A 24250-nucleotide genomic window follows, 5' to 3' on the forward strand; every position below is an offset into this window, starting at 1 on the left:
AATTTTTATTGTTTTTTACAATTTTCAGATTTTTAATGACCAAAGTCATTAATTAATTTTTAAGCCACCAAGCTGAAATGCAATACCGAACCCCAGGCTTCGTCGAAGATTACTTGACCAAAATTTCAACCAATTTGGTTGAAAAATGAGGGCGTGACAGTGCCGCCTCAACTTTCACGAAAAGCCGGATATGACGTCATCAAAGACATTTATCAAAAAAATGAAAAAAACGTTCGGGGATTTCATACCCAGGAACTCTCATGTCATATTTCATAAAGATCGGTCCAGTAGTTTAGTCTGAATCGCTCTACACACACACACACACACACGCACGCACGCACGCACATACACCACGACCCTCGTTTCGATTCCCCCTCGATGTTAAAATATTTAGTCAAAACTTGACTAAATATAACAAAAAAGATGTTAGTGTCCGAAATAGAATACAAATTGCATTCCTGACGATTGAGTTTTATGGCCAGCAGTGAGATACAGAAAGTATGTAACAGCATACTTTATACTTTGCAGACCCGTGCCAAGTACCTGAGTGTGGGAAAGAGCATGAAGCTGTTTGAAGACACCAAGTATGAGATGTGGAAGGAGACGGTGGAACAGGTGCTGCCCTCTCTGCTAAAACGCAATCTGTTGATCAAACCTGCAGTCAGCGCTGCCATGGCCATGCATGCCTCTCACGTTCCTGATGATGTGGGCGATGATGTTGGTCAGTCAGCACTTTGTCACCAGTTGTCTGTCTTGGTTTTACTTATCTGTGTGAGTGTGTTTCTGTCTTTGTGATTTAAAGAACCTTTGTTGGCTACACTGCTTTTTCATGTGATACTTCAGCACTGACAAAGTCCTGATTGTTGCATTGTTACAGCTGTGGTGCATCACGGAGAAGGGGAAGGTGTCGTCGCTTTTGCTGATCTGGGTACTGTTGTGTTTTACACTTTGTTATGTCGACCATTTCCTGAAAAGCATTGTGCTGAATCATGCAGTCATTCTGTGATTACCCTTCATCGGAGGAGAAAACTAGTACATACCAGCACATCTCAAATGCCAATCAGGTCTGATGAAACAGCAGAGATTAATTATGACAACTTGCATTTTTTTTTTTACAGAGTAAGAAGCTTATATCATGTGAAAGTAATAGCACAGTTGGTCAGAAATGAAGAAATGTTTTGGGATGCATGTGTTTTGGTTTAGTACATGGACATTGTAGATGATCATCACAGCAATGATGGTGTGTTGCAGTCAACCCCATGGATATCAAGTACGTTGTGGACTTTGACCCCAAGCTAGGGGAGATCATCGCTGAGACCAAGTACATGGAGATGCTGGGTTACTCTGTGCCGGAGCTGGCCCGCAATGTGGCCCTGCAGGTATGTTGCTTTGCTAATGTCTGCTTCCTGCTTGCTCTTTCCTCGTCTTGTTTAGTGTTCAGTCTTTCCTTCTGCCATTCTCTGTCCAGTTTTATATGTCTTTTGTCAGTGTAGTAGGTTAAGTGATCTTGCAGTCTGCCATTCCTGGTTTAGTTGTGTATGCCTTTGTGTAGCATGCTGCCTGGAAGCACACCATATTAGAAGTGGAGTAAATGTGTCAGTTCTTGTGTAATGAAGTCTTGTCTTCACACAAAAATGAAGCATGTAACTGATGCAGGAGGATGAAGCTGAAGCTGCGAGGAAATTGGTAGTGTTCCGGTTTTGCCACATGTATTGTACACAATGTGGGTGTATTCTTCTCTTTTATTTGTTGTTATCCTTTACTTCTTTACATGAGTGCTGATGTTGTGTGTGTGCTACAGGAGGAGAAGTACGTGAGGTACGTGTCGGGCCTGACCGGCATGCTGCAACGTTACCACACCTTGCTGGCCTCCCTTGACCATGCACAGGTACGTTCCACTGGTTTTGTTCTGTGTAGCCAGAGGGTCTCAAGCTCTCTTTCATCTCACAGATTATGTACATGTGAATGTTGTAAAAGTAACAGAGTAGATTATGTACATGTGAATGCTGTAACAGTAACAGAGTAGATTATGTACATGTGAATGTTGTAAAAGTAACAGAGTAGATTATGTACATGTGAATACTGTAAACCTAACAGAGTAGATATGTACATGTGAATGCTGTAAAAGGACTGGGTGGCCGAGTGGTAACGCACTTGCGCTCGGAATCGAGAGGTTGCGTGTTCGACTCTGGGTCAGGCCGCTATTTTCTCCCCCCTTTCCTAACCTAGGTGGTGGGTTCAAGTGCTAGTCTTTCGGATGAGACGAAAAACCGAGGTCCCTTCATGTACACTATATTGGGTGTGCACGTTAAAGATCCCACGATTGACAAAAGGGTCTTTCCTGGCAAAATTGTATAGGCATAGCTAAAAATGTCCATCAAAATACCCGTGTGACTTGGAATAAAGGCCGTGAAAGGTAAAGTTTCGCCTAACAGGCTTGAGGTTTGCTGGTCGATGTGAATGCGTTATATATTGTGTGTAAAAAATGTTTGTTTGTCTGTCTGTCTGTAAAAAATTCCATTTTCACACGGCAGAAATTAGTATGTAAAGCGCGGAGAGCACAGTTAATTGTGGTACGCGCTATATAAGCTCACCATAATAATAACAATAATAATAATAATAAAAGCAACATAGTAGATTATGTACATGTGAATGCTGTAAAAGTAACAGAGTAGATATGTACATGTGAATACTGTAAACCTAACAGAGTAGATATGTACATGGGAATGCTGTAAAAGCAACATAGTAGATTATGTACATGTGAATGCTGTAAAAGTAACAGAGTACAGTCGAACTCGCTTAAGACGAATCACTGGGGATCGGAAAAAAAGTTCGTCTTAACCAAAATTCGTATTAAGAAAATTGATTGATTTTTTTTTTTTTTTAAGTCTTGTACATTTTATGGTGTTTCAATTTGTTTCTTTTGCAACTTTCATGCTGCTTCACGTTTAGACAATAAAGTGACATATTCAGTTACATGTTCATGTGTGTCTCATGTTGAGTGATGATTGTTGAGTTTGAGTGAGAGTGAGCACACAGATGTTTCATCCAGTTGTTACGTTTTTGGTCACACACACGCACACACTGACACTGTCCACATTCGCGGTGTTCCTATCATTTGTCCGGAATCACTTACCTTGGCGACGGGTAGCAAACCTTGGCCAATTTAGTTTTTTTGTTTTTTGTTGCAACATGATGTTCAAATCCAAATCGAAAGCACTGACTGACTGATAAACTATCGCGAACCGGCGAACGCAAACGTTGAGAGTGTGGTTTCCCTTGTCCAAGGGAAACCTCTCTGGAATCTATATTTTTTGGCAATGGCTCCCGTTCAAAACATTGATGTTTCGTTTTTGGTATTCGCGAAGGAAATAAACGTCAGTCAGTCATTCATGTTCAGTGTCTGAGCTATCAATCACTTTGATTCTAAATTTGAAATTGTTTTGTGAGTACAGTGTAATCAGTTTAACTTTATTCAGTGATCGGTTGAGCAATGGTTCAAGCAGTCGACGCAAGGGAAGACTTTGACACATGTATTCAAACTTCTCAAATTCCCATGATATGTCGATCTCGGGACGAGTTTAAAGATTTCGTCATAAGCGTGAGTAAATTACAGACATTATGCATGCTTGGGAATCCAAAAAGTGCTCGTTATAAGCATAAATTCGTTATAAAGAATTCGTTTTAAGCATTTTTTTTAAGCATGAAGAAAGAGGTATTCAGTTGGGAACTTAAAACTAATACGTTATAAGTCAAAATTCGTAACTAGCGTGTTCGTTTTAAGTGGGTTCGACTGTAGATATGTACATGTGAATGCTGTAAACCTAACAGAGTAGATATGTACATGTGAATGCTGTAAAAGTAACAGAGTAGATATGTACATGTGAATGCTGTAAACCTAACAGAGTAGATATGTACATGTGAATGCTGTAAAAGTAACAGTAGATTATGTACATGTGAATGCTGTAAAAGTAACATAGTAGATTATGTACATGTGAATGCTGTAAACCTAACATAGTAGATTATGTACATGTGAATGCTGTAAACCTAACATAGTAGATATGTACATGTGAATGCTGTAAAAGTAACAGTAGATTATGTACATGTGAATGCTGTAAAAGTAACATAGTAGATTATGTACATGTGAATGCTGTAAAAGTAACATAGTAGATTATGTACATGTGAATGCTGTAAAAGTAACAGTAGATTATGTACATGTGAATGCTGAAAAAGCAACATAGTAGATTATGTACATGTGAATGCTGTAAAAGTAACAGTAAATAGACCTTTTTCGTATAACCTTTGCCCCCAGCGTTTCGACCAATCAGATTTCAATGCACGGTAGATAACTCTCAGAAAACCGGAAGTAGGGGGCAAGTGAAATACGCCTTCACTTTCGCTACTATTGACGCACTCTTGTGAGAAGGAATAGTTTTAGATATTGTGAGCAGAAAACAAATCGTACTGAATAAAACATGAATAAGAAGCCAAGGTCATACAGTAAGATATGGTTCGAAACGGAAATAGATGGTGAATGGACGAAGGATCTGTCTAACGTGCACTGCATTCCCGAAGCAGAGGTGATTGACTTTCTGCTGCATCAACGTTCGCCATCGGACAAACTGTACGATGCATCCAGCTCGAAGCACACAAAACCAGTAAAGGCGGTCAAATTCGTCAACGACGGTCATGTTCAGAAAATGTTTGTTTGCAAAACGCAGCAGGAAGAAAGTGTTGTTATCAGAGCCAGTGTGCTGGCGTCCATGAAACAAACACACTACAAAGTGTATGCCGCAGTGACTCTCAACGGACAGGCGCTTGGAGCCTACTGCGAATGTGTTGCTGGGAAAAGCTATGATCGTGGTTCATCATGCCAAGACAGATTGTAGATAGATCTGCATCCTGCCCGCACTCTAATGATAATAATAACTGTGTTCACTTTATAGCATTTTATACAATTACAAAGCATGTTTTGCTTCACCGAATACCACTCCTTTTCAGTTGCACCTGAATAGCAGATGAACAAACATGCAGTGCCAGTGAACACACATCAAATGAAATCAACTGTTATATTATATTTGGATCATCACTTCTACTCTGGTCTTAGTCCTCTGTGCACTGCAAACATCTTTTTTAAAACATTTATTTTTAATGGATTTCAGAGCATCGCTGACATACCTCTAATATTATTTTGACTACATTCAATCAGTAAAGATCTTGTCAGTGCCAAGTTTTTCAACAATCAGTGTCTAACCAATGAATAGTCGATGTAATAAAAGTTTTAAACAGACTGCGTGAATCTATTACTTAGATTCACTATCAGTATCAAATCACCTAGTTAATCTTCTTGATTTAAGAGTCAGTCGATTGAATGCACGCAGCTTTTCGACATATCAGCGGGCTTGTTTGTTAGATTTCTAAAACTGAGCTTGATCGAACCAGTTTTCTGACTGTCCTTCAAATATGACGAATACGATGAAGAACATAGACCAAACGGCAAACGCGATGGAATCATTTCAAATTACTTACACTCTGATCAGTTTGGAAAGAATGTTCGGCAAAAAAAGTTTGAAAGTCAGTAGATCATACGTACATTGATAGAAACAAACAAAGCTTACCGCTTGGCTCTGACTCTCTCCCAGTTCCAATGATGACTTCAGCGCCAACACTGGGGGGAAGCAAATCCCAGTACCTTGTTCTTCTGCTGGTGTCACTTGTTCTTGGATGAACTGTTTTCTCATATTCAAGATTACGAGTTGGCACGAAGTCAACGGAGTTGACATTGTTGATGGCCATGCCAGACACAAAGTGACGCGAGCAGACTTTTGAATGGCTCGTGGGAACAAACCCCTGTCGTCGAATCGCTTGCACCCATCGCGCTCTTCGCTGTCGCGCCTTCGCGCTTGCACCCATCGGAAAACAGTAAAATGACAAAATCTGTCTACCGTCGTCCGCCTTCTTCCTTCGACTATTGCAGTTGTAAACACAACAGTGATCATTGCCTCCCATGATGAACACGTTAATACTTTCAAGCGCCGTCTCCACCATTTGCAACAAGCCTCGTTTTCTTTTGCCCCCTAGTTCCGGTAGATCTGACAATAAACTTCACAGCGCATGCGCCAAAATTTAAGTGAAAAAGGTCTATTATGTACATGTGAATGCTGTAAAAGTAAAGGAGTAGATTGTGTTACATGTGAATGCTGTAAAAGCAACAGAGTAGATTATATACATGTGAATGCTGTAAAAGCAACAGAGTAGATTATGTACATGTGAATGCTGTAAAAGTAACATAGTAGATTATGTACATGTGAATGTTGTAAAAGCAACATAGTAGATTATGTGCATGTGAATGCTGTAAAAGTAACATAGTAGATTATGTACATGTGAATGCTGTAAAAGTAACAGTAGATTATGTACATGTGAATGCTGTAAACCTAACATAGTAGATTATGTACATGTGAATGCTGTAAAAGTAACATAGTAGATTATGTACATGTGAATGCTGTAAAAGTAACAGTAGATTATGTACATGTGAATGCTGTAAACCTAACATAGTAGATTATGTGCATGTGAATGCTGTAAAAGTAACATAGTAGATTATGTACATGTGAATGCTGTAAAAGTAACAGTAGATTATGTACATGTGAATGCTGTAAACCTAACATAGTAGATTATGTACATGTGAATGCTGTAAAAGTAACAGTAGATTATGTGCATGTGAATGCTGTAAAAGTAACATAGTAGATTATGTACATGTGAATGCTGTAAAAGTAACAGTAGATTATGTGCATGTGAATGCTGTAAACCTAACATAGTAGATTATGTACATGTGAATGCTGTGTACATGTGAATGCTGTAAAAGTTACAGTAGATTATGTACATGTGAATGCTGTAAACCTAACATAGTAGATTATGTACATGTGAATGCTGTAAAAGCAACAGAGTAGATTATATACATGTGAATGCTGTAAAAGTAACAGTAGATTATGTACATGTGAATGCTGTAAAAGCAACAGAGTAGATTATATACATATGAATGCTTTAAGAGTAACAGAGTACACAGTGACATTTTCAAAATTTTCAAATGTGACCTCGCTCTTCATTCTGAATAAGCAATACACTCATTTTCAAAATATGTCTATGTGAGTGTATCCATTTCAGGCCCAGTTGCTGGAGGAACATATGCATGAGTTGCGTCGCATGTTACGACCTGGCGCCAAACGACTCAACTGGAACTCCCTGGGAATCAACGACTTTGTCGCCAAGTGTGGATCGGTATGTTGTTTATTTCTTCACATATTTGACTGAATGTTTCCATACAGGCTGAATGATGACAAAATGATAACATCCATTTGATTTGTCCACTTGTAATTGTGTTCCATGACTTTATTGTATTATGATGTCCATGATGCGGTCAACACATCTTCATTCATTGTGTGTTGTTTTCACAGGCAATGGCCAAGTTCGAGTCCCTGGTGAACCAGATTCAGAAGAACGCCCGTGACATTGACCAGAGGCTGAACATGATTGAAAACAGCAACCTGTTCAAGTTCCCTGCACCCAAGGCCCCGGACACCTTGCCCAGCTGCAAGGTAAGTACTGCATTTCCAGTCTGCAGCCTCTGTCTCAGTGCTTCAAACAACATCATGAGAAATTAGCTTTCAACGAATATCTTTCTTATGGTGCTGTTCCCTTCCTTCTGGATACAATTTTGTGTATAAAGGTTGTGTGGTAAGACACTTTTTGCTATTGTTTCTTCACCTCACTCAGCGGTTTTAGCGGGTCATTTATTTGGCCTAGAGCCATTCATCTGTGCTTGATGCTTAGCTGGTTTTTTTATAAGAGTTACAAGTTACTGACTAGATTCACGAAACACTGTTTTTTGGGGTTGTTTTTTTTGGAGGGGGGGGGGGGGTGTGGGGAAGAGGGGTGTGTGTGTGTGGGGATGTTTTCAAAAAAGCGCATATACAAATCTTTCTGTAAGTATGAAAATGTCTTGGTGTTCTTGATTGCAGGAGTTCTTTGAGCACATTGAGCGTGAACGAGTTAAAGACTTTGAGATTCTAGCTCGCAAGTATCATGCTATCGGTCCCCTGCTGACCAAGATGGAGGGCCTGGTGGTGCACACAAACACTGGCAAGTCGCCCAAGCTGCACCAGTACTACTCATACTGGGAGAAGAAGGTCTACCAGTCTCTCTCCAAGGTACACATGCCAGCACTTACCTTTTTTCAGTGTGTGTGTGTTGTCTGTCTTTCTGTTCGAATGTATGTAGGTGGGTTAATGTCTGTGTGCATGGTTACAGATATACACAAAGATTAGGCCAGAATCAGCCCATAATTGATGAATTTAATGATTTATTATAAAAATCAGTTGACCGGGTTTAAATTCAGTTTATCAGTCTGTTGCTTTTTTGCTTTCCTTGTCCGACCATAATTATTTGACTAATTTATCATAGAATCAGTTGATCAGTTTTAAAATCAGTACATCAGTCTGTTGCACTTTTGCATTCCTCGTAGGACCGCAATCCGTAATGATCATTCAGTTCAGATGTTAATGCTCCAGGGCATGATGACCAACAGCCAGCCTAAACAGTATGGACTTGTGTGTATCAAGGTGCGTATTGTGTGTGCAGCTGATCCTGACCAACATGAACCGGTTCAACAACCAGCTGACGGGCAGCAAGGCCCTGTTCCAGGTGGACACGCTGCTGGCCGCGCCGGACGTGGTGCTGCACCCCCAGGCCAACGAGGTCTACAAACTCACCCTGCAGTGTGTACGTGATGCTGTCGATGGGTACGTACGTTGCTGCTTGTCCTTGGCTGGGCCTCGCATTCTCTATTAAGAACACCTGAAATATTTGGCTGTAACAGCGTACAGAATTCTTTGCTGTATTTATCATGATGGTTTTGATTTTCTCTTGGGTACACTTCTGATGATCAACTTTTGTAATATTCCTCCTTCTTTTTGAAATTGTCAGTGAACAGTTGTGTTCACCACCCGCAAAACCCCTCACTCTTTTTATATTTAGTCAAGTTTTGACTAAATATTTTAACATCGAGGGGGAATCGAAACGAGGGTCGTGGTGTATGTGCGTCTGTCTGTCTGTCTGTGTGTGTGTGTAGAGCGATTCAGACTAAACTACTGGACCGATCTTTATGAAATTTGACATGAGAGTTCCTGGGTATGAAATCCCCGAACGTTTTTTTCATTTTTTTGATAAATGTCTTAGATGACGTCATATCCGGCTTTTCGTGAAAGTTGAGGCGGCACTGTCACGCCCTCATTTTTCAACCAAATTGGTTGAAATTTTGGTCAAGTAATCTTCGACGAAGCCCGGGGTTCGGTATTGCATTTCAGCTTGGTGGCTTAAAAATTAATTGATGACTTTGGTCATTAAAAATCGGAAAATTGTAAAAAAAAATAAAAATTTATAAAACGATCCAAATTTACGTTTATCTTATTCTCCATCATTTGCTGATTCCAAAAACATATAAATATGTTATATTCGGATTAAAAACAAGCTCTGAAAATTAAATATATAAAAATTATTATCAAAATTTTTTTTTCGAAATCAATTCAAAAACACTTTCATCTTATTCCTTGTCGGTTCCTGATTCCAAAAATATATAGATATGATATGTTTGGATTAAAAACACGCTCAGAAAGTTAAAACGAAGAGAGGTACAGAAAAGCGTGCTATCCTTCTTAGCGCAACGAATACCCCGCTCTTCTTGTCAATTCCACGTGCACTGCCTTTGCCACGGGCGGTGGAGTGACGATGCTACGAGTATACGGTCTTGCTGCGTTGCGTTGCGTTCAGTTTCAGTTCTGTGAGTTCGACAGCTACTTGACTAAATATTGTATTTTCGCCTTACGCGACTTGTTTCTTCTGGACCAGGTGCTTTTTTGTCCTGTTCAAAGTTCCTTTAACTTGAATTTCTTTTCTGTTTCCCATGACCTTTTGTGGCAAGAAAGTTGAAACTGTTTTAGCCTGATATACCCCTGAATGAAAAAAAAAGACTGGAAATTGTGGACATTTTCAGTTACTTCCAAGGCATACAAAAAAACTTACCCTTTGTATGTGGGTGTTCTTTGCAGAACAAAACTGTTTGTTCGCTGGATGAACGGCAGCTGCAAGGAGACTCCGCCCCAGAAGGTAGAGGGGGAGGACGAGCTGTTTATGTTCAGTTTCTTCACAGACATCTCGGCCAACCAGGAGATCATCGAGCTGGTGCAGACCATCACCACCAACATCAAGAACACGCTCACTACCCTGACACGCTACCTCAACAGGTGGAAGAAGTACAGGAACATCTGGAAGAGTGAAAAGGTAAACACTGTGTGTCTCAAGCTAAAAGGCCTTTTCTTCTTGATATGAAAAATCTATATGCTTTGTATCTATTTCATTAGGTTTGTCTTGGCATATGGATGTCATGTAATTTGACAATATACTTGTGAGCTTGTTTAATTTGATATAACTTTACACGAGCTTATGCAATAGTAGTTATAGCTGTTAATATTACACCATGTCATGTTATCTTATCTTACCACATTTGATAAGTCTGAAGCTATGAGAAGTGTATTTCAGTGAACACTTGAAGAGAGATCTCCATGGTTCAATGCAATGTAACAAAGCATGGTGTGTGTTACAGCAAGCACTGGCAGAGAAGTGGTTCGCGAGGGACCCAACAGTGGTGTGGTTTGACGACCGCCTGCAGTACTACAACAAGATGATGGAGGAGGTGGAGAACCAGCCCACCATCAAGGACCAGGACTGCATCAGGCTGTCCATGACACAGCTGGCGTCATCCATAGTCAATCACGCCAAGCAGTGGGAAACCGTCCTCGGCAAGATTCTGCGAGATTCTGCCAAGGAGAATCTGTTTGGCCTCAGAGACTTGTTGGATGTAAGCTTGGGTGTTGTGTGTATGGGAGTGTGTGTGTGTGTGTGTGTGTGTGTGTGTGTGTGTGTGTGTGTGTGGCCGAGTGGTAACGCACTTGCGCTCGGAAGCGAGAGGTTGCGAGTTCGACCCTGGGTCAGGGCGTTAGCAATTTTCTCCCCCCTTTCCTAACCTAGGTGGTGGGTTCAAGTGCTAGTCTTTCGGATGAGACGAAAAACCGAGGTCCCTTCGTGTACACTACATTGGGGTGTGCATGTTAAAGATCCCACGATTGACAAAAGGGTCTTTCCTGGCAAAATTGTATAGGCATAGATAAAAATGTCCACCAAAATACCCGTGTGACTTGGAATAATAGGCCATGAAAAGTAGGATATGCGCCGAAATGGCTGCGATCTGCTGGCCGATGTGAATGCGTGATGTATTGTGTAAAAAAATTCCATCTCACACGGCATAAATAAATCCCTGCGCCTTGAATATGTGCGCGATATAAATTGCATAAAAATTTAAAAAAATAAAAAAAATCCCTGCGCTTAGAACTGTACCCACGGAATACGCGCGATATAAGCCTCATATTGATTGATTGATTGATTGTGTGTGTGTGTTTAGGCTGGTTAAATGAGCATGTGTCCGAACATACTAGCCTTTATATCCAGTCCTTACCATTGAGAGAGAGAGAGAGTGAGTATGTTTTACAAGCTGCAATGCGAAGGTGACTAATCATGTCGGTATGTGTTGCTTAGGACAAGTCGGATGACCTGGAGCAGTCTCCAACACGGCTGGACGATCTCAAGTTTGTCCTGTCCACCATCTCAGAGATCAAGACCATCTCACTGGACGTGGAAAACCGCATCAGAGACATCAATGAGAAATACCGTACTCTTGGCATGTATGGCATTGAGGTAAACCACTGACTAGCCTTGTCCTTTGTGCGTGTGTGTGTGCAATGTGTGTGTTTGTGAGACAGAGCGCATGCACGAGAGAGAAAGAGAGAGAGAGAAGATGGAGTGAACTGCACATTTTAAGCCTTTCATGAATCAGACTTTCCTCCTCATGCAGAGAGTTTTTGGGTGCAGGTTGTGTGGTTTATGTCCGATTCCTTGTGAACTTTGTGTGAGAGTACTGACAGATGTGACTATAATCCATGTTGTAGGTGACAGAGGAAGAGAAGGAGTTGGTGCAGAAGCTGCCTCAGCTGTGGGACGATCTGGTCCTCAAGTCCAAGAACATTGATGCCAGTCTGGTCGTTGTCAAGCGCAAGTTCACTGAGGTGTGTTCGCATCAGCAACAAAGTGGGATTACTATACACTTGCCTGCTTTAAACATTTACTTAGCTTTGACCAAGAAATTGATGAAAAATAGATTTGAATTACATATCTTTACCCAACTCACAAATAGCAATTAACTCTAGTTCAGTGCTGGTTACGCTGTACGCGTCCCCTTGGTAACCAAGGGAGACCACTCTAAAAAAGAAAGTGATCAATCCCATAAGGCCAGACTATTGCTAGTCTGACTTCCGTATGCGCGCGCATACGCCGCCATATTGTCATTCCAAAACTCAGCGTCAACAAGACTGGTCGCTGTTCAAGTACGCTCCGGCTGTTTTCAGCCTTGTTGCTTTGTCTACGGACTTTGGCTTCGCCCCTTGGTCTGCCGCCGAGCTTTATCTTCACCTTTGCTGTTATTTGGTGAAATCTTTCCTGTTTTATGTAAACTTTGGCGACATTTTGTCGCGTTTGTGCGAACTTGTACGATTTTTTCTGTTCAGAAAATTTTTGTGAGTTCGTGTTTACCATGGCGGAGAACGCCAAGAATAAACCTAGCTTGAGACAGGCTACTGCTGCAGCGTCTCCTTCTGGGGAATCTTCTTCTTCTAGGAAATCTTCTTCTTCTAGGAGGGGAAAGAGTGCCGGACAGTCCGCCATTCCTCTTTCAGAGCCGGTTATTGATAAATGTGCAGATGTGGCTGTTGACAAGCCGTCGACCGCCATTTTGTCTGTGAGAAAAGACAGGGTCACGCGCAATGACAAAGACGTTTCAGTTAAGAATGTTGATAAGGATGTTGTTGTGTCGGGGGCTCCTGGTGGTTCAGGGGTTATGCCCTCCGACATTGCATCGCTGTTACTTACACTTAGTTCGCAGGTATCATCTTTGGCGGCGTATTTGACGGCAACGAAAGCGGAGATTCGCTCACTTCCGACTGGCGTTATTGATGTTACGTCTTTGGGGAGAATCATGTCTTCGCCTTCACCTTCCGGTTCCGCTTTTACTTCAGGAGCTTCGCGGTTGGCGGCCACTTCCGTTGTTCGAGCGGATGTGCACGCGCCGCAGCATGGCTCTGGCCGTCTCGTTTCCTTGCTGCAGGAGCCTGCGCTTTTGAAAGGTACGTCCGGTGATAGTGGCTTGCAAACACAGGAGAGAGTAAACCATGTACATGGCGAAAGTTCCGAAACCATTGCTGACCAAACGCATTGTACGCGGTCAGCGGAGGCTAGGAGCCCTGTGATTTGTAAGGATTCGGCATATACCTCTGTCGCAGTGTCGGGTATGTCATCTCCTCTTCCGCCCCGGGGGCAGGAAGTCAAGGGTGACTTTGGATTTGACCTTGCCAGTCTTTCCGGCGAGCACCTTCCTGACTGCGATGGCGAGCAGGAAGTCGATATGGACGAGGGTAGTTCCACGGCGGTGGATGAAGCCCAGCTTACGTTGCCTAGTAAGCTACCGGCCGCTGTGTCGTCGGCAGCAGAGATAGCGTTTAAGTACTTCCCGGAAGGGGTGGTTCGGAGTAAGGAGAGACTTCCACCACCGGCTTCCGCGTTTGATGATTTCCGGTCTTCCAAGAATCAGAAGGTTCAGTTCCGGTTCCGGGAATCATCATCTGTCGCCTACGTCATGGCGAACGTGTTCAAAGAGAAGAACAATCGTGCGGTGCCTTTGTTGACTCAACGGGGCGATGCACCGGATGACGTCATTCCTTGGCTGGCTAAGGAAGGGGAGCGAGCTGTTTCTGTTGTCCAGAAGTTGAAGCTTACTCCTAGACCTATCAGTCTGATTGAGCACTTTGCGTTGCCCACGTCGGTTCTCCCTATTTCGCCGGAACTGGCGTCCTTGCGGGAAGACGGTTACAATGCTAGCAAGACTATCCCGTACACTGAAGCGTCCATGTTGTCTTTGGAGGATGCAGGGAGGTCCCTGTTGGAGCTGACTTCTGTTTCTGAAACCTTGCAGCGGTCACTGTCGAGATCTGTCGCAACTTCCTTAGATCCGTTCGAATTCAGGTTCGATGCTTCGGCACTGGACGTGTCTACTCTTTTGGCCACTCTGGCTAAGGTGACCAGGGAACAGTTGACTATCTCAGCTAACCTCTACGCACATGCCGTGCATTCTAGGAGGTCAGCTTTTCTGGCGGGCTCCAGGATACGTGACAAAGCCACGATCGAGTCTTTGAAGGTGTCACCTTTTGCGGAAGGTGCTTTGTTGGAGGCACTCCAGAGGGAAACTTCTGATGCGAGGGATCTCGCCATAGCACGGATGGCTTTTCAGGGCTTGCCTAAGGCTCAGAACAAGCCGCATCCTCAGACTCAGACGCAGTCATCTACCAAGCCACAGACTTCTTCGTCTGGTGGCGGTAAATCTCAAAAGCAGTCTTTCTCCTCGGCGGGTAGGGGCCGTGGTGCGCCTTACCCTAAGAGGGGACAATCTTTTGGCGCGTCTAGGGGGTCGGGGCGCAAGCCTCACCCCCAATGATGCCCCCCCGAACACGCCATCCCGGTAGCCCCCGCACTGGTTGTAGCGGGCGGCCCGTCCAGGGCCCTCACTTCCTGGCTGCAGCTGGTGGACAGCAAGTGGGTTACTGAGATAGTTCGTTCGGGGTTCAGACTTCTCTGGTCAGGGGAAAAGGCACCTCTGTCCAGGATAATGCCTCCTTGCAAACCTCCAAGAGATCCGGAGGCGAGAGCCGCAGTTCAGGGGGAAGTGGCTGCCCTCCTTTTGAAGGAGGCGATAGAGGAAGTCACGGACCTGCGGTCCCCGGGGTTTTACGGAAGACTTTTTGTAGTTCCGAAAGCCTCGGGGGCTTGGAGACCGGTTCTAGATCTGTCGACACTGAACAAGTTTCTCAGAACAGTGAAGTTTACTATGGAAACGCCTACCTCTGTACGAGAGGCGCTTCGTCCAGGCGATTGGGCAACCTCAGTGGACTTGACAGACGCTTACTTTCATGTCATGATGCATGCCTCGGACAGGAAGTGGCTGCGTTTCCGCTGGGGAGAAAAGGCCTATCAATTCAGGGCTCTCCCGTTTGGCCTCTCTCTCGCCCCATGGATTTTCACCATAGTGGTACGCCAACTTTGCGCTCTGTTGAGGAAAGAGGGCATTCGACTTCGTGCCTACTTGGACGATTGGCTAATCCTCCATCAGGACAGGGATCTCTGTCACATTCACACCTTGAGGGTGCTCAGTCAGGCCGCTCAGCTCGGGTTTTCAGTAAACTTGGGCAAGTCAGAGTTGGTTCCATCCCAGAAGTTCACGTACTTAGGGATAGAGTTCGACACGCTCAGTTGGACAGTACGCCCGTCTCAAAAGAGGGTGACCAAATTACAAGACTTGCTCCGTGCGCTTCACGGAGAGAATCTGGCCAGTGTACGGGTTCTGACATCGGTACTTGGCCAGATGGAGTCAATGGCGACTCTAATCCCACTGGGCAGGGTGCACAAGAGGCCGTTTCAGGCAGCCCCTCAGTCTCGGTGGGATCAGTCAACCCAGGGATGGGACAGTCAGATTTCTCTGGAGACCTGGTTTCTAGCTACTACTCAGGTCTGGCTGCTCCCGTGGGTTTCGCAGGGAGTCCCGATTGTTTGCCCGGCACCGGAGAACGAGCTCTTTACAGACGCTTCTCTGACGGGGTGGGGGGCTCACCTGGGGGAACATGTGGCGTCAGGGGTGTGGGATCTGTCTCAACCCTCCCGCCATATCAACGCTCTGGAGTTGGAGGCCGTGTTTTTGGCCCTCCAAGCTTTCCTGCCGTTCTTGGAGAACAGCCACGTCAGGCTGCACACAAGACAACACGACTGTGGCGGCTTACGTGAACAGGCAGGGCGGAACGCGGTCCCGCAGTCTTTCAGACAGTGCGTGTCACATTCTGACTTGGTGCGTTTCGCACCGCATACTGCTGTCAGCCATCTATCTGAGGGGCACGTTGAACGTCCTTGCAGACGCCCTCAGCAGGGGAGACAAAGTGGTTCATTCAAAGTGGACCCTGTCTCATCAGTCCCTGCTTCGCCTTTGGGTGCAGATAGAGAAGCCTCTAATCGACTTGTTCGCAACTCGGTTTTCAGCGAGGCTTCCTCTGTTTGTATCCCCCTTCCCAGATCCTCCAGCGTGGGGCGTGAACGCCCTGGAACTGGACTGGTCGAGTCTGACAGCTTACGCCTTTCCTCCGTTTTGTCTGTTGGGCAAAGTTCTAAGGAAGGTCGACTTGGAGAGACCAGCGCTGGTGTTGGTTGCCCCACTTTGGCCAGCACTGGTTCCCGGACTTGCTGCGACTGGCGGTTCGACCGCCTATCCCCCTTGCAGTAAGAAAGGGAGAACTCATACAACCCCGGTCAGGCATCCCTCACGAGAACCCTCAGGCCCTAAACCTACACGGTTGGATTCTGTCAGAAGCTCTTTGCGTAAGGCAGGGGCCTCTTCTGCCACTCTGAATCTTGTGAAACATTCCCATAGGGAGTCGACCAGGTCAGTCTACTCCTCTCACTGGGCTTCCTGGGTTAAATGGTGCGATCTCAACAAAGTTAAGTCATTGGCACCAAGATCGATGCAGGTAGCTAACCACTTAGCATGGTTAGCAGAACAGGGTGGATCTGCGTCTTCCCTGCGCGTTAGGAGGTCCGCAATTGCCTCAACGCTACGGCAACTAGGTCACAAAATCACTCTGGATGGCGTTATTTCTAGTGTAATTAAGGGTGCCTCCCTTAAGGCCGCTCGCGCTAAATCTCCGCTCCCTGCCTGGGATTTGTTACTTGTTTTGCGGTATTTGGCTTCCAACGTCTTTGAACCCATTCAGTCGGCCAGCTTGGCCAATTTGACGCGCAAGGCGGTTTTTCTAATTTTGCTCGCTACGTCTCGTAGAGGGAGCGAGGTTCATGCCTTGTCAGGTTTAGCTAAGGACATTTCAACCGAGAAAGATGGTTCTATATCTCTCAAATTCAGACCAGAATTCTTAGCTAAAAATCAAAAACCGGGCCAAATTTCTCCTGTTATTAACATTCCTGCCTTGAGCAACATTCTTGCTCCTGGAGACCCAGACATTGCTAACTGTCCAGTTAGAACGCTCAGCAGTTATCTGTCTCGAACTCAGTTCATTCGTTCGGAAAGTCAAAAATTGCTTTTCATTTCGCTTAATTCAGCGAGAGGCAAAGATATCGCAAAGGTGACTTTAACCAAGTGGGTCTCCACATTGATCAGGCAAGCTTACGCCTGGTGGAATACTCAGTCCGGTGAAGTTAGGGCAGTTCTTCCCCTGACTTCAGCAAGAGCTCATGAGGCAAGGGCATGGGCCTCCTCTGTGGCAGTGCTTCGATCAGGCCGTCTGGCCGAAGTTTTGGAGGCAGCTTATTGGAGGTCTGAGGATGTCTTTATGAACTACTACCTCAGAGACATCTCCTCCTTGAGACAGGACGGCAGTTCTGCGCTACCTGCTATGGTAGCCGCAGGACAAGCCCTTCTTCATTGATTTTCGGTAAGTACCCGCCACCTATAGTAGCAATCTGCTATTTGTGAGTTGGGTAAAGATATGTAATTCAAATCCAAAATTTTATAAATAAATTTTCATTTAATTAATATACTTACCCAACTCACAACGTTTATTCCCTCCCACCTCCCCGCTGTGGTTGGTACTGGGGTCTAAAAAAGAGTGAGTTGGGCTTCGTTTGGAATGACAATATGGCGGCGTATGCGCGCGCATACGGAAGTCAGACTAGCAATAGTCTGGCCTTATGGGATTGATCACTTTCTTTTTTAGAGTGGTCTCCCTTGGTTACCAAGGGGACGCGTACAGCGTAACCAGCACTGAACTAGAGTTAATTGCTATTTGTGAGTTGGGTAAGTATATTAATTAAATGAAAATTTATTTATAAAATTTTGGATATTGAATAAGAGAAGGGGAGTTGAGGGGAGAAATAAACAAGATTCAACACAAGCAGCAATTTCTGGGACAAAGCCAAGTAAATTGCTGCTATGATAGAATCTTGGTTGTTTCTTTCAATATCCATTTTGTTCTCGTTACTTTTCGTTTATGACAAGACTAACAACCATGCAACACAAATATCCCCCATCATGCTAAAGGGAGATAATCAATGAAACACAAGCCTTATGATCAGTCAAGTTCATTTTTACTGGACTGATAAATCAACATAGGTAAAGGTTTTGGCATAAAATGGGCACGGATTGGCGGAAGATAAGCATGGCTAAGGGGGGGTAACTGCTTTATTGTGAAATTCCATCCCTCCAAAAGCTGGGCCTGGTTTAACTGGCAACAACGGGTCTGAGATCCACTGCAAACCTTCATTTGCCCCTGAGTCAGCATGGTCGGGGTGTGAAACCATTACCATGTGCTTGCTTTCCGGCACCCATGCTGCTGTTTTGCGGGGCTTTGCTACCAGCCCCAGGCCTCCGATCTGGAGGGAGCAGGGTCCCGAACCGGCCACGGGATATCCCATCCCGTGGTTACGCTTGCCACATCCCGTGGTTCGCTTGGGCTCACCTGTGGACCCTGCGTAAGTCCGGTAACAATCTACCAAAATACAGCAGAATGCAGTGTCCCCCTTTACCATGCTTATCTCCCGCCGGTACCAGGTGACAAGAAATGCAACAAATAATAGTTTAAAAAGTGCGAAATATGCAGACTCCTAGACATAGCCTACCGTGCCTTCATAAACATAAATTCCCTGCATATTTGGCAGATATGTGTACAACAACGTTAACATCTCTAGCATCTGTTGACAAATGTGTAAAATACTGCTTACTAAGTACGTCAAACACATTTTCGACTTATTTCATCAAACACATTTTTGACCCAAAATTCAATGGTTAATGAAAAAGATGGGGATGGAGGGTGGGTTTTTCCTTTCAGCTTCTGTTGACTGTTGTTCTCGGAAATGTAGATCGAATGGAATAGAACGCCAACTGAATAGCGATAAACCGTTTGAGAATGACTTGTTTGCTTAAGCCCTTCTCAAACGGCTCATTTGCAGGTTGCTTTCGCTTTATCATAAACTCATTTATAGCTAAGGCCGAAATGTATTTATAAAGCAACTCCCTCTGCCCACAGTCACTCTTTTTAGCCACAAAAGAAAATTTAGTATAAGCAATATATAGGATAGTTGGTGTAAACTGTTGTAAGATGTCAAGTTCATTAAACAACATTTACAAAAGTACTAGCAGGTCAATAACTATTTTGTAAATATGTCTCCTTTTACTAGTGAGTACAGAGGAACAACTGCTTTACAAACAGGAGACTAACACTTATCACACATGTTATTGCAGATCACTCAAGACCAGATCAAAGAATTCCACAAGGAGCTGGAGACCTTTGCTGACCGCTTCCTTCTGGAGGGCCCAGGGGCTGTGGGGGGAGACCTGGAGAGAGGTGAGCTTTGTGTACTGACCGCTGAATTGTCTTGCGGTAACTTCAGGCTGCAGTCATCCTTGTGTTCTTCAACATGTTCATGCTTATATTCAAACAATGTACACCACACCATATACCGTCATATCACTCACTATCTACATACCCATTATGTACACACGCAGGCAGCATGTATTTCTTTCGAATACATCACCTCAATTTAACTAATAGGAGTTACCTTACTTACGAGTGCTAGACTGAGAAGCGTCCTATGTTACCAGTACTAGACTGTAAACAAGGTCGCTAACTCTAGATTTCCGTCGGTATACCATTTAGGGGAGTAGTCTCCCTTTGTCGGTAGTACCTCTCTGCGCATGTGCCAATGCCCATAATCCCCAGTTTCAATTTCTTGCTACGGGGAGCTAGACGTGTATTTAGACCTTTCCCGTCTAAGAAGACTTCCTTCACAGGAACTACTACTTTCACCTTCAATCACGGTTTGGGCTTTCCTTTTTAAGGGCGATTACTACGCCCGTATACATTCAATGATTCATCACGTTGAACAACGTAACGAACCGTGAAAATGAAAGTGAAACGGCTTAAAAATGTAACAAAGTTACTTGGTCATAAGTAGAAGGTACTTCAATCATCAATGATACCTTGTTGACACACAGAGCCTAACAGGCTCCGTTACTTGTCTTTTAAAACTAGTGAACATGCAATTGAACGACAACTATTCTGTACTCAGTCGTTACGAATGTCGAACAGATATTTACAGCGGTTGGACCGGTTTCATTGGCGCAATAGAACTCCGCGAACGATAACTTACCTTGCCGCTTTCAATGGAAAGCAACGGCAGGTCACCCTACACATCAATGTAGGAACACGAACAAGACCTTCAACTTCGAAATTACCCAGAAGTTTTTTGCGTTTTAACAGCTTTTTATCGACTACAGCGAGGTTTACCAGGTGCGTTATCCCGACCGGAAGCGCATTTCTGATCCGAATTTTTAGGCGTACAAAGTACCGAGCGCCCGCGAAGGTTACATACGGCGTATGAATACTTCTGTCATTACAAACTGCGATGACTCTTGCGGGCAGCGTAGATACGGAACGCAGTACGCTTGAACGCTGATTGAACTGAAGGCACAGAGCGCCCGCGAATGTTACATACGGCGTATGAATACTTCTGTCATTACAAACTGCGATGACTTTTGCGGGCAGCGTAGATACGGACCGCAGTACGCTTGAACGCTGATAGAACTGAAAGCGGGTTGTATCGAAGAATAACAACAAACCTCGCCCGCTTGGAAAGAAAACCAAACACTGAGATTGAGACATGCGCCTCCGGGAATATTACGGAGGGAACTTCCTTTACTCTCAGAGAAAGGCAAGTAATTCTCTCTCCTATGTTTCTGGGAAACGATGTTTTCTGCGGTTGGCAGATTATGGTTTTGGTATTTTTATCAGATGATCATGGTGGACTCACAGAGACCACGTGGTGGTACTTCTTCAAATTGGATAAAGAATACTTTCCTTGCCAACTTAACTTGATTAACTTGTAAACTTGTATGCGTGCATACATACACATTATATATATACAGTAAATATATATTAAAAAAAAAAAAAAATTAAAAAATTTTTTTTTAAATTGACAAGGAAGAATTAAAGTGTATGCAAACACAGATGGGACATCTTTATTGGGATATAATCCTTTTTTCTTGGCAAAGGGTATCAAAGAAGTCAGTTGATGTTACAAATTCCATTTTCATGGAGTGTTTAAATCAGCTATCTGAGTGGTAAAAGATTTAACTTATGGTTAAACTCAAGTGTTTACACTTTGAGATTTACACTCAGCTAAAATCTGTTGATACCACAGTGCCAGGAGACAGCTCTTCAAATTCAATTAGAACAGGCACACATATATACTTATGTTCTGTTCCAGTGCACAATTGATGTACATTACACTTGAATGACATGTTATGAATAATATACAGTTGAAACCATGCCTTAGGGGCATGAATAAACTTGGTTGTTAACACATGAGTATTACACTCAGCTGAGTTTTCACAACATGCAAGGTTCTGAATAATACTCACAGGTGAGCTTCCTATAATGTTGTCATGCCTCTACTTATTCCTGGTTCGTAGGCAAAACCTAAGCCTCTGACCTTTAACAAGGCCACATCTCTACTGTTGTCACCTAATCCTACGACTAGGTTCTCAGAAGTAGACAACAGGACCTAACAATAAGAGGCCGCCCTTAAATAACACTGGCTCTAGTCAGGTTCATACAAGGGATACAATGTTTATCATTTCATATTATGGAAAATATAACATATTTGCTAAACGGATGTTGTTACAACACACAATTAACTATGCCTCCTAGACAGAGCGGCTACTCTCATGAGAAAGGTACTGGATAAACTCTTGGCACAACCATGCCGTTATCAGTACGAGGGGGAATTAAGTCATATTGACATGTATTTATATATACGTAGACATTACCAAACAGACAATGTCGGGCGCTCTGGGGGAATACCTCCAGTAAGCACAGGAAGAGACAGGCTTCCTTTTCGCCCTTATAACTCCCAGGATCGTTGCGACAGCTTATGACAGACCCTCCAGCTGTCAGGCAAGACGTCCACTGGGCGTAACATGAGTAGAATCTCCCTGAGGTAGCTACAGCCTTGTCTGCAACCTCTCCCTTGAGGTGACCCCGAAACACGGCTGTTAACAGGACTGGGCCCCTCCCACCACTATCTTTGCCAGGGTTCCCTATCATGATGGTGGCTTCATGCATTTTGACTACCAGTATTCAGTGCTGCAAACTGCCTGTAGCGATGCTTCAGCACCGGAAGGACAGCTCCCGCCCCTCATTGCCTGTCTACCACCTCCTGACGGACTGAGGAAGACCTAATGTTTAACGCTCTTGGAACTAGACCAACACTTCACGCCTGACCATATTCAGCAGTGCCCGGCTACACAGAAGTCTGGGAGTGTGAGGAGAATGCCTAGAGCCTCCTAGTTATCTTCATCACATGGAATGGAGAGCTAATGGTTAGAGGCTACAACCTTCACACCGGGGAGCCGCCCTACCAGTAACAAGATGGCACCTGCAATCTGCATACAGATCACCAGTCAAACAGCGGTGGACAACTGAACAGGGTATGGTAGTCACATCAGTTTCCATGCATACTGCAAGCTCTTGAGGTCTCTAGATGTCTCCTTTGGATACACAGCTACAAGACAGACACTGCGTACCAAGATAAGAGGAATCAAAGTGTCTCAAGACATTTGCCTGAGGAAACGACTCTGAAGATCACTCACACTTGGAGTGGAGCTTGTTCAACAGGGTAACAGGCCCAAGAATCTTGCCATACAAGCCTCGGGCAACACGGATGAGCATGTTCAGGCTACATCACAAGGCGGGGAGCTGTTGGAGATAACGCAGAGACGGGGGAAGAAGTGCTCTGAGAACGTCAAGTACAGATTGCTTTCATGACCTGTGGACGGACCCAGCGTAACAACTTGTAAGAGTTGCCCCTTCTTCCTGAATGTCATCTGACACCCGCATCAGCCAGGGGATGATGATAGAAATGTCAGATTGTACAGTCGACACTCAACAGAGGATGTCCGACACCTGTAACAGGTCACATCTCGACTGATAATGGTAACAACTCTGGCAGAAGCATCAACAGGAGAGACGACAGTAGACGTCCTAGAGAAGGGATGGGCTGTTTAAGATCACTGGGCAGGTGCCCCTGAGATGATCAGCAGCTTTTGGAAGACGACCTACCCCAGGGTCAGGCAGTCCTTGGGCTACATAACCTCATGGTTATCTTCCTTGGACCAAGTCAAGAACCGCCCTGATATGGCGCTTCGTGGTCGGCTGGGCGTTAAGCAAACAAACAAACCAAGTCAAGGCAAAACCCTTCAACAGGGACAGCACTCAACCTACGTCATGCTTCAGAGACGGACAGACTTGACTAAAGAGGGAATGTCTCCCGAGGTGATTCCGCCCGTTTTTCCAAGGACTTTCCAGGAAGGACACTGGGAGATAGTCTGAGGTCTGGCCAGCCATCCGCACTATGAGATCCATGGGCCAGATTTCATAGATCAAGGAGGACCTCTCAGCCCATGCGGATTGATTAGTGCTGCCAGACATCTTGGACTGGGTAAACCATACGTCCCTCCATCATTGAGTCAATTTTCCTGAAACAAGAAGAGCTTCCTCTACCTTTAGGGGTATTGGGTACGGCCACAGACACACTTGGATTTGGGAAGGCTCAGCCACCCCTTCCAACCGAACCTTGAATTGGACAAGCTTCGTTTGCCTCTTACAACTGGCGCTCTAAGATCCCTGGACCACAGAGATAAGACCTAGAGGTATTCCTCCCCCGAAAGGCATAATGAGTGCGGCAATACCTTTGAAAGTGGGTGAATGTGTCCATCCCATCCATATGTAGACTCTCAGATGCCTGGACTCAAAAGCTAAAGGAGCTGGAGGAAAGAGACACAGTGAGATCCTAGCAGGAGCTAGGAATACCACACAAGGCTATCTCCCTCGCTCCCAGTCTACGGTGACACAAGGTTATTGGGTGAGTATAAGTTGTGTCACTCTAAGAGCTTGAGGTAGAGACACAGTGAGATCCTAGCTGGAGCCAGGAATACCACACCAGCCTTTTCTCCCTCGCTCGAAGAGCCTGAGGTAGAGACACAGTGAGA

At 44.4% G+C, this 24250-nt stretch overlaps 1 protein-coding gene across 1 annotated transcript in view; it reads left to right on the forward strand.

The window, feature by feature from the left end:
• LOC138975913 (dynein axonemal heavy chain 10-like) overlaps window positions 1-24250 on the forward strand; it is a 131020-nt gene that overhangs the window by 16182 nt on the left and 90588 nt on the right. The window contains exons 13-25 of the mRNA XM_070348677.1: window positions 529-721; window positions 878-928; window positions 1252-1379; window positions 1802-1888; window positions 7162-7275; window positions 7452-7592; window positions 8016-8204; window positions 8635-8795; window positions 10101-10332; window positions 10655-10909; window positions 11644-11802; window positions 12054-12170; window positions 19445-19547. Of these exons, the coding sequence (XP_070204778.1) occupies window positions 529-721; window positions 878-928; window positions 1252-1379; window positions 1802-1888; window positions 7162-7275; window positions 7452-7592; window positions 8016-8204; window positions 8635-8795; window positions 10101-10332; window positions 10655-10909; window positions 11644-11802; window positions 12054-12170; window positions 19445-19547 (1930 nt within the window). The remainder of the gene's footprint in view (window positions 1-528; window positions 722-877; window positions 929-1251; window positions 1380-1801; window positions 1889-7161; window positions 7276-7451; window positions 7593-8015; window positions 8205-8634; window positions 8796-10100; window positions 10333-10654; window positions 10910-11643; window positions 11803-12053; window positions 12171-19444; window positions 19548-24250) is intronic.

Source organism: Littorina saxatilis, linkage group LG9 (genome assembly GCF_037325665.1).
Source record: "Littorina saxatilis isolate snail1 linkage group LG9, US_GU_Lsax_2.0, whole genome shotgun sequence".
In the NCBI taxonomy this organism is placed as follows: Eukaryota; Metazoa; Mollusca; class Gastropoda; order Littorinimorpha; family Littorinidae; genus Littorina; species Littorina saxatilis.